The 10,882-nt window shown below is 42.9% G+C and overlaps 1 protein-coding gene across 1 annotated transcript; it reads right to left on the reverse strand.

The window, feature by feature from the left end:
• Positions 1-1,806: 1,806 nt before the first annotated feature.
• On the reverse strand, positions 1,807-6,294 carry LOC143975468 (E3 ubiquitin/ISG15 ligase TRIM25-like). Its single transcript, XM_077477900.1, has one exon. It carries the CDS (start codon positions 6,248-6,250, stop codon positions 4,586-4,588), a length of 1,665 nt encoding a protein of 554 aa, XP_077334026.1. The 5' UTR covers positions 6,251-6,294; the 3' UTR covers positions 1,807-4,585.
• Positions 6,295-10,882: the final 4,588 nt, after the last annotated feature.

A 10,882-nucleotide genomic window follows, 5' to 3' on the forward strand; every position in this document is an offset into this window, starting at 1 on the left:
TTTCACCTGGTTTGGCCTACAATTTTTTGGAGGGGCCCAAAGAAAAATCTCTCCTGCATATGTAGTAGTTAGACGTTTGAGGCAAACCACTTTACACTCACATATGTGCCCAGAATGATTTTTTTTTCACTTCCCTACCCCCAGATTGACAAAGCTGTCTGAATATATACAGATTAAAGGATATGTTCACCGTTTTTAACATTTTTGTAAAAGTGAACTTCCTTTAACTACTTAAGAACCGGGCCTCTTTTTCAGACTCTGCATTTACATGTTTAAAACAGTTTTTTTGCTAGAAAATTACTTAGAACCCTCAAACATTATATATTGTTTTTTTTTTTTCTAACACCCTAGAGAATAAAATGGCAATGCAATACTTTTTTTTTTTACACTGTATTTGCGCAGTGGTCTTACAAGCGCATTTTTTTGGGAAAAAGTTCACTTTTTTGAATAAAAAAATAAGACAGCAGTAAAATTAGCCCAATTTTTTTTATATTGTGAAAGATAATATTACGCCGAGTAAATTGATACCCAACATGTCAGGCTTCAAAATTGCGCCCACTCGTGGAATGGCGTCAAACTTTTACCCTCAAAAATCTCCATAAGCGGCATTTAAAAAATTCTACAGGTTGCATGTTTTGCGTTACAGAGGAGGTCTAGGGGTAGAATTATTGCTCTCGCTCTACCGATCGTGGCGATACTTCACATGTGTGGTTTGACTACCATTTTCATATGTGGGCGCTACTCATGTATGCGTTCGCTTCTGCGCCCGAGCTCGTCGGGACGGAGTGTTTTCATTTTTTGTTTTCTTTTTTATTTTAATTGATTTTATTTATTTTTACACTGTTTACAAAAAAAATGGATCACTTTTATTCCTATTACAAGGAATGTAAACATCCCTTGTAATAGAAATAAGCATGTCAGGTCCTCTTAAATATGAGATTTGGGGTCAAATAGTCCTCAGATCTCATATTTGGACTTAAATGCAAAAAAAAGTCATTTGAAAAAAATTACATAAAAAAATGTGCCTTTAAGAGGTATGGGCGCAAGTGACGTCGCTTCCACCCTCCTATGGTATAGAGATGAGTGGGGGCCATCTTAGCCTCACTCGTCTCTATACCCAGGCACAGACAGGACCCGATCAGCGGCGATCGCCTCCTTACAGACGGCTCCGGTAAGCGGCGGAGGGCGCAGGGGAGCGGCAGGAGGGGGGGGGGGGGTGGCAACTCTCCTGCCACCAACAATAACGGTGATCTTGCGGTGAACCCACCGCGGAGACCACCATTATCGTACACACGACCAGCACCTGAAGAGATGGATATCTCGGTTGTGGCAGCAGCTGCTGCCGTTAACGAGATATCCCTCTTCAAAAAATGGACGTACATCATCGTGCGCCGGTCGTAAAGTGGTTGACCCTTTCATGTCATTTTCTACCTTGGATTATTTATAAAATCCATGAAAACTGACCCCCATATATAAAGTACAGCTATTGAATGGAGGAACTCTGGTTTTGTCTATTAGAAGACAATCTCGTTTCGTGTAAACTGGTTACTACAGACAATTCATGACCTTTCCTTCAAATGATGTCCTACATTACTATTACATGACTACAGCCATTGCTAGCTGGGGGTTTCCTGGCTGCAGCTAATCTCAGGGAACCACCCTGAGTCTTCTGCAGGTAAACAGTCCATCTAGGGATAATACATATCACAGATTATAGGACTAAGATAAGAATTCAGAGCTTCTAGAGAGACCCTAAATTGTGTCTGATGTCTGTATGGACAATGGGAAAAGTGATCACACACACAGTTTCTAGCTCACAGAATAGCTTTTAATCAAATGGGGGTTTACTCTCCAATTCTGGACAAATCACAATCCCAAGATATAAAAAAAAAATAAAAAAAAATCATACTGAATCATTCACTTAATAATTTTCACAAGAAGCACATCATAAATCACAAGAGACATTCATTTTTGTTATCTTAGAACACCTTATCAATGTGATCGACCTCCAGACTGCTGAAATACCAACTGTATCTATGGGCAACAAGACAATCCAAAAGATCAGGAGAACAACAGTTATGCCACGTACACACGACCTGTTTTACCGACGCAATAAACTCAGGTTTTTCCGACAGAGTTCCACTGAAACTGTCATGCATACACGCGATCGCACTAAAGACTGTTCGTTAAGAATGCAGTGACGTACAACACATATGACGGGACTAGAAAAAGGAAGTTCAATAGCCAGTAGCCAATAGCCTCCGTCTCGTACTTGCTTTAGAGCATGTGTCGATTTTGGTCAGTTGGAGCAGCATACATACGAGTGGTTTTCCCGATAGAAATTGGTTCCGTCGGAAAGATTTAAAACATGTTCTATTTCTAGGTTCGTCAGAATTTTCGTAAAAAAAAAAAAAAAAAAAAAAAAGTCCGATGAGGCATACACACGATCGAAATATACGATGAAAAGATTCCGTCTGGCTTTTTCTGTCGGAAAGTCGTGCGTACACAGCATTACTAAAAACAGATGATGATCTTTCTGCAGTCATTCTAGCAAGTAAACCTTTATAATAAGAACCTAGCCATTTAATCAGTAGTAAAGCATATCGTTATTTTTTTTAATCAGATGCATATTGCCAAAGAGAAAATTTTTAAAAACATTGCTCCTCTCCTCTTCTATAGTGATCATTAGGGATGAGCTTAGGCGTGTTCGCATTGAAAACGTGCAGAGCCCGCCAGGAAGATGTTGCAGCACTGCGCTGATCACAGGCAGTGAGACATTGGCCGATCACTGCAGCCGCGCATCGGGGCAATGTCTCACTGCCTGTGATTAGCACCAACTTCCTGGCGGGCTCTGCCCGTGTTCCATGCAAACACGCCTGAGCTCATCCCTAGTGATCATAGAGGTGACGGGGCTGGAGGGGTTAATGGTTATTCTAGTAATAATCCAATCTGTCCCATCATTATATTTATATCCAATCATTGATCAATATTCCCATATTCCCATTTTCCCATTCCCCTGTCACCTGTCTACAATACTACACACAGAACATATATTCATAAGAATTGCTGGTCGTTGACATTGATTCATCATTTACAATTTTTTTAATGAAAAGAAAATAACATTGTTAGTGACATACATGAATCCCCACCCCCTGTATATCAGAACCAATAGGAATAAGATGAGCACTGACTCTATTAACAGTAACGATTATAACAGCCAATTACAGTGAGGGGGAGGAGCAATCACAGGTAAAGGAATGTGTCAGATAAAGGAACCTGTGAGGACAGAAATGTAGGATTTATCATTGTGAATATTAAAGTATATGTCTAGACAAAACCTAATTTTCTAAATTTGGATGGAGTGTGGGGGGGGGGGGGGGGTGTGGGGGTGTGGGGGTTAGAACTCCTGTCAGGTACTTACTGCAATCTAGGGCTCCATTATAGAGATTTCCCCTTACTTCCTGTTCTAATGACAGTGTTTTACCAGACAGGAAATGAAGGAAAATCTCTAAAAGGGACAAGGACATAAATAAAAAGCAGACAGGGGTTCTAATCCTTCCCTTCTATAGTAAGAAAAAACAAGCTTGTTTCTGTTAGTCTTGCTGGAGAGTTCCCCTCACTTCCTGTGTAGTAAATTGTTGTAAGCAGGAATTGGGAAATCCCTCTAAGGGAGCCCCAGATAACAATAAAATCCAACAGGGGTTCCAATCCTTCTCCTCTCACTCAAAAGGGCGGGGGGGGGGGGGTAACTACAGGTAAATTTACTGGAGTAGATTCGGGGTTGTCATCCCAATTCTGGATAAACTACATAGTGTCAGGAAAGCATGTTGCTGGTCAGTGACACACTAAGTAGTGAAGTTTAGGATGAAGATGATGGCCCGTGAACATGCAGTGATCACATGGTAAAGGGCCAATGCCAGTGGCCATTTAATATGATGGATATTCCCGGATGCACGCCCCGGGGGCACCGCGGAGCAAGATTCTGGGAGGATGTCAATGTACGCCCTCCCAGAGTTATCGAGCCTCGCTGTTGCCCTCATTTGGCTATGGTGCGGTCGTTAAGTGGGTAAGGAAAAAAAAACAACTTACATTTTAAATAAAGAACCCTGCTCAGTGCCCATCTGCAGCCATTAAATTGACCAACAATGCAGCCTGTTCAGTGCCCATCTGCAGCCTCACCAGTGTTGGATTCTCCCTGCTGTCTCCGAGGGAAGAGGAGCAGCAAATTACAGCCATCTCCTGTGTATCTGACGCTCTGTAACTCACAGCCACGCCTCCAGGCCCTGGTCATATGATAGACAGAACAGTGGCCCAATGCGGAGTGAGTGGCGGAGCGCTGGGTACACAGGAGCTCTATGTAATTCAGTGGCGCTGGCTCCTCCTCTTCCCTCAGGAGACAGCAATGATCGGTGTATAACACACACCCATGATTTCCCCTGATTTTAAGGGGGGAAAAAAGTGCGTGTTATACGCCGATAAATGCAGTAAATCATTTTTTTTCTGTCCACTGTGTCCTCCTATTGGCTGAGCAATGCACCAATCAGATTCTCCACCCTGTGATATCACCTGTCTCTGGGCAGATTTCTCACATCTTTTTCCTCCCACGTATCGTTAGTCTACCTCCCCCTAACCATAACCCAGCATGGAGGGGCTCAGTGAAGGTGGTGGTGAAGGTGTGGAGGTGTCGGATCGGGACACACATATCATAAAAAGAAATCCACCCAGCCTCATAATCCAGGTCTACCCTGATTCTATTACTGGTAATAGTGCCTTGTATTCGGAGCCTTTCGTTGTCATGTACCAAGGAGTGCTGATTATTCCCTATCCTCTCAAAACCCCAGGACTGCTTATTAGATCCAATCCATAAATCACATCCTTTCCTGTCCATGGTGGGGTAACACATCCCAACTGTCCAGTACATTGACCCCCCAACATCCACTTCCCAGTAATGTCTCCCCGAGGAGATGCTCTCACAGCTTATCACCTGATTACATTGAAATCTTTCTGGTGTATCCGGAACATTTTGTTCTGGTGATCTAATGGCAGTTCTCCCGTCGTCTGATATTTGTAGACCATTACCAGCCGTGTTCACATCCAGAAAAAATTCTGCAGCATCTGACATCCGTGATGATTGCCGCGCTCCCCCAGCCTGGCGATATGAGCGATTTATGGTGGGATGTGGATAGACAAGCGTGCCTGTATATTTCTGTACATTTACCCCAGACATGATATCAGATAACCCTGTGTGTAATGTGTGCAAGATCCCCTCCACATCCAGATCCCCTCCATCATAGAGGAATGTATTATCACCTCTCTCTCTGTCCTCCTCATCTCCATCCTCAGTGTCACACAAGTCATCTGTGTCCGATTCCTTTAGGACAGTCAGTAGATTCCTCATGTTACACAGCTCCTCAATGTGACCAATCTTTTTGGACAGTTTATCCTTCTTTATTTCCAGATGTTTGCACATATCAGACAACGATAGAGCGACCCGCTCTGCCTGCCTGGAGATCTCACTCAGGACTCTCTTTTCTAGATCTTCTAGTTGTCTCCTGAGGTCTCTGAACAGGGCAGTGGCCCTCTCTGTTTCATCATCTGCTTTACCTTGTACTTGCCCCCTATGTTCCTGCAGTCTCTGGACTCTTTTCTCCGTCTCCTCTCTCTGTGTCATCAGTTTCTGTAGAACATTTCTCAGTTTCTTCTTCATCTCATACTCAGAGGCCTTATCCAGCGTCTCCACCTTGTGTCCATGGTGTGCTCCATGCTGCCTGCAGGACACACAGATGTAGACGCCATCCTCGGTGCAGTAATATTTCAGTGGTTGCTTATGGATGGAGCATTTCCTGTCCTCCAGGGAAGTGGTGGGGTGACATAAGACGTGTTCTGGCGACTTGCTATGGACTCTCAGGTGATTGTCACACAGAGAAGCTTCACAATGCAGACAGTATTTCACAGCCCGTACAGGAGTGTGAATACAGTGAGTACAGAAGACTCCGGACTCCTCGTGATGTGGCTGAGCAGACAGGAAATTCTCCACTATGTTACACAGCGTTATGTTCCTGTGCAGCACAGGCCGTGCCTGGAACTTTTCTCTGCATTCCGGACAGGAACTCCCTCCCTCCTGTGTATCCAACACACGACTAATACAGATCCGGCAGAAGTTATGTCCACATTTCAGGGTTACAGGATCTGTATATGTGGAAAGACAGATGGAACATTCCAGCTCCTTCTTCAGATCAGCAGACGCCATCGCTGACAACAAGAGGGAAATGAGAGTGAAAGTCTCTGACGATCAGTTACCAGCGAGACCAGTTCTGTACACTCCTACTAAGGGCAGGGCTGACACTGACAGTCTTAGTCACAGGAACCCGTATACAGAGGAACACAGATAAAACATTCCAGCATTCCTCACATTTTAACTATTTGAACATTTAATAAACTAAGTTACCCAGAGGAAATTGATCAGAAGGAATACAAGTGATCTGTAGATTAGTGGGGGACATAGACATGATTTAGGTTTGTTTGTTTTGCTAAGGCTGACCATACATTATACAATTTTCTTCTATAGATTTCCTTTAGATTTACCAAAACCATATAATATGTGGTCAAATCTAAACACTTTCAATTTTTTTGTGCAATCAGGCAGGCCCATCTACTACACAGTTGCAGGTAAATCTGAAGGAAATTGAATAAGAAAATTGCATGGTGTATGGTCAGCTTTAGAAGTCAGAAACTTCCCTTCCTGATGTGAGAGGGTAGCTTTTAGCACAAGCATTGTAAACTCCGTTATGTGTTATGGCAGTGAGGATATCGTTTACAATTTGTACTAACACAATAATTGATTAAAGCGGTTCTGCACCTTTAAAAAAAATATTAAAAGCCAGCAGCTACAAATATTGCAGCTGCTGACTTTTAATAAAATCACACTTACCTGTCCCAGGGTCCAGCGATGTCGGCGGCAGATGACGAGCGATCGCTAGTCTCTCTGCTGCCCCCGCCGCCATCCTCTGTCAGGGAATCGGGAAGTGAAGAGCTGCGGCTTCACTGCCCGGTTCTGCTGGTCCCCGCTGTGTCCTGGGAACTGTGCAGATACCTGGATTATCCAGGTAACTGCACCCCCCTCCCCCCTGAAAGGTGCCGATTGTGGCACCGGAGGGGGGGGGAGGGATCAGATGAGCGGGACTTCCACTTTAGGGTGGAGAACCGCTTTAACCACTCCAGCCCCGGAAGGTCGTCCCCCCTTCATGACCAGGCCCTTTTTTGCGATGGCACTGCGTCACTTTAATCAGGTGCTTAAAAAAAAAAAAAAAAACTCTGCCGCTGTCATTTATCCTGAACGGGGCCGGACGCATGAATAGGGGGTGGCCACAGCAGTCGTGGATCGTTTCATGCTATGCATAAATATATCTATTATTCATATAGAGGGTGGCATTATAGAGGGGGTGGCATCCATGCACCCTTAATGGTCGGGCCGCCACTGGTATACACACACATGCACAGTATACATACACATAGACATACACACGGTATGTATACACACACCAGCACTTTTCACACAAAAATCAGCCTGATAGAACACACTACTGCTGCTTCCATCTCCTGGCATGCTGGTACTTGTAGTGCCCCAGCAGCTCACAGACTTTGGATGTGGTAATACTGGAGAGGAGAATGATGTGCCTGTGTACTGGTGGACAAGTAATGAGAAGGGAGGTGTAGCAGAGATTGGCGGAAAAGTTCAGAACATCCTTCCCCTGGAAGCAGAGTACTTCTCACACACAGAACATCGATATAACAGCAGCCTACGAGACAGGAGGAGCCTTACTAGAGGAAACACAGCCTACCCCCTCCCACTCGCTCACCAAGCTACGCACTGACAATAATACAATTTATTCAGCTCAGCCCAGTTTACCTTGTATCAGGCAGCAGTCTGTCCCACACTGCAGGCTGTCCCCTCCTCCCGCCTGTCCTCCAGCAGTCGGAATCTCTTGCTCCTATGTCAGAGAAGGCATGCTTGAGAAGGGGGCCTGTACAATGTGCTCCCGTTGACTGAGGAGGCAGTGGAGAGGCGGGGCAGCTATAATCTCGAGATTTGTAAAGCAAAAGCATGTCGGTAGTGGCCATTTCAGGGACAGACGTAAAAATACACAGATTTTTACAAACTGTCCCTGCTTTTACTGAGGCTGGCAACCCTGATGGGGCCCTTGGGCAGTGCCCAAGTGCCCGAATGGTCAGTCCGCCCCTGCTTATGCAGATTTTCCGAAGGGAAATGTTCGATGTGTGTATGCTCCATCTGACATTTGCTGTATGATTTTCTACCCACAAATGTTCGATGGCAGGTTCTCACATTTTCCGCAAGCAAAACTTTGTTGTCGGAAAATCCGATCGTGTGTACACAAATCCGCTTACAAAAGTTCACGCTTGCCCGGAATAAAGTACAAGCCGGAAGCGCTCGGTTTTGGAAAACTAGCGTTCGTAATGAACATATCACTTGACTATTGAAGTTCCTTTTTATCGGCTCCTCGTATTGCTGTATGTCACCACGTTCTCACATTTGGAATTGTTGGCCTACATTTGTGTGACCGCGTGTATGCAATACACATTTGAGCCAACAACCTTCGGAGAAAAATCCATGGTTTTGTTGACGGAAAGTCCGATCGTGTGTACGGGGTATTAGTCTTTTGACTACAATGGCATTTTAGTTTTAGTCCCATTTTAGTCTTCTGTGATTGTTTTAGTTTTAGTAATATTTTGTTGACTAAAATTAATTTTAGGAAAAAATTATATAAGGTGTATCACCACAGGATGGCACTGTGCATACACAGGTGACTGCTGTGTGCCAACATCCTAGCTATAATGAAAATTGAGAATTGGAAATTGGACTTTATAGGCACACCCATAGAGGTTTGTTTAAAATATATATTTTTTATTTGAATAGTGTTAAAACAGCATGTACATATTACATATATTTTAAAAATGTTCTAGTGATTGATCTAGATAGCACTCATACCAACAGTAATACCAGTTATTGCCAAATATAAATATGGTTGTTTAAATTGAATATTAAATTCCTAAAGTTGATGCAGTTGTGTGGTTGAGGCGTAATAAAGGTCGCTCTACATGTTGCATGCATCAGCACATCTTCAGGGGCTTGAGAATATAACATGTATGAAAACAAACAATAAGTATGACATCAATTAACCACTTTCTTACTGGCCACTTAAACCCCCTCCTGCACAGACCAAATTTTTACCTTTCAGCACTGTCACTGAATGAATGACAATTGCGCTGTCATGCTACACCGTATGCAAATACATTTTTTAAATTATTTTTTTCACACAAATTGAGCTTTCTTTTGGTGGTATTTAATCACCACTTGGGTTTTTATTTTTTGCTAAACAAACAAAAAAAGACAGAAAATTTTACAAACGGGTAATTTTTTTTCATTCATTAATATTCGCTGATGAGGCTGCACTGATAGGCACAGATAAGATGACACTGATAAGATGGCACTGTTGGGGCTTGATGGCTAGCACTAATAGGTGGCATCGATAGGCAGCACTGGTGATGAGGCACTGATTGGTTACATTTTTAGGTGGCACTGGTGGGCACAGAAGCCTCTGCCGAGGCATTCCACGATCTGGACTGATGTCCTTCTCACAGCCGCCGTTGATCAGCTTTTTTTTCTCAGCGCGAGGAGAAAAAAATAGCTGAGTGCCGGGTCTGTTTATGTCACATGATCAGCTGTCATTGGCTGACAGCTGATCACATGTTACTCTGATCTGCGATCAGCAGAGTCTCATAGACTTGCTGATCACAGGGCGCACAGAGGACGTCTATGGAAGCCCTCCCGGCAAATTAGGTATGCGCTGCAGCTGTCTTTTGGCTATATAGCGCAGAATGGAGGTGGTTAAAACAAATCAAAATAGTTATCATGTATAACCAGTATTTTGCATACCAAATCTCCACAAACATTCATATAAATTACTCAATTGCATAGCAACCCATCGGGTAAAGAAGCACAACCTGATTGTGGGGGCGTATGTATAAAACATTGTGATCCTATTAAATATGTAAAGCCAACACAAAATTGGAGGTTACTTACAATGCTGAGATATCGGGGTATGCAGGCAGGTATTATAATACCAAAGAATAGTCCCAGGGCTATCCAGATGTCTCAATGATAGATGATAAAGAAACATACATACATATATATATATATATATATATATATATATATATATATATATACATACACACACACACACACACACACACACTCATACAGTTGTGCTCAAAAGTTTATATACCCTGGTAGAATTTATGATTTCTTGGCCATTTTTCAGAGAATATGAATGATAACACAAAACTTTTCTTTCACTCATGGTTGGTATTTGGCTGAAACCATTTACTATCAATCAACAGTGTTTACTCTTGTTAAATCATAATCACAACAGAAACTATCCAAATTACCCTGATCAAAAGTTTACATACTCTGGTGATTTTGGCCTGATAACATGTACACAATTTTGAAGGGGTTTGAATGGCTTTTAAAAGGTAACCATCCTCACCTGTGATCTGTTTGATTGTAATTAGTGTGTGTGTATAAAAGGTCAATGATTTCTATACTCCTGACAGACCCTTGCATCTTTCATCCAGGGCTGCACTGAGGTTTCTGGATTCTGAGTCATGAGGAAAGCAAAAGAATTGACAACAGATCTGCGGGAAAAGATAGTTGAACTGTATAAAACAGAAAAGGGATATGAAAATATATCCAAGGAATTGAGAACACCAATCAGCAGTGTTAAATCTATAATCAAGAAGTGAAAAATTAGGGGTTCTGTTAAAACCAAACCATGGTCAGTTAGACCCAATAAAACGTTAG

Source organism: Lithobates pipiens, unplaced genomic scaffold (genome assembly GCF_037356315.1).
Source record: "Lithobates pipiens isolate NorthernLeopardFrog02 unplaced genomic scaffold, aLitPip1_a1.2 Scaffold_13, whole genome shotgun sequence".
NCBI classification, from domain to species: domain Eukaryota; kingdom Metazoa; phylum Chordata; class Amphibia; order Anura; family Ranidae; genus Lithobates; species Lithobates pipiens.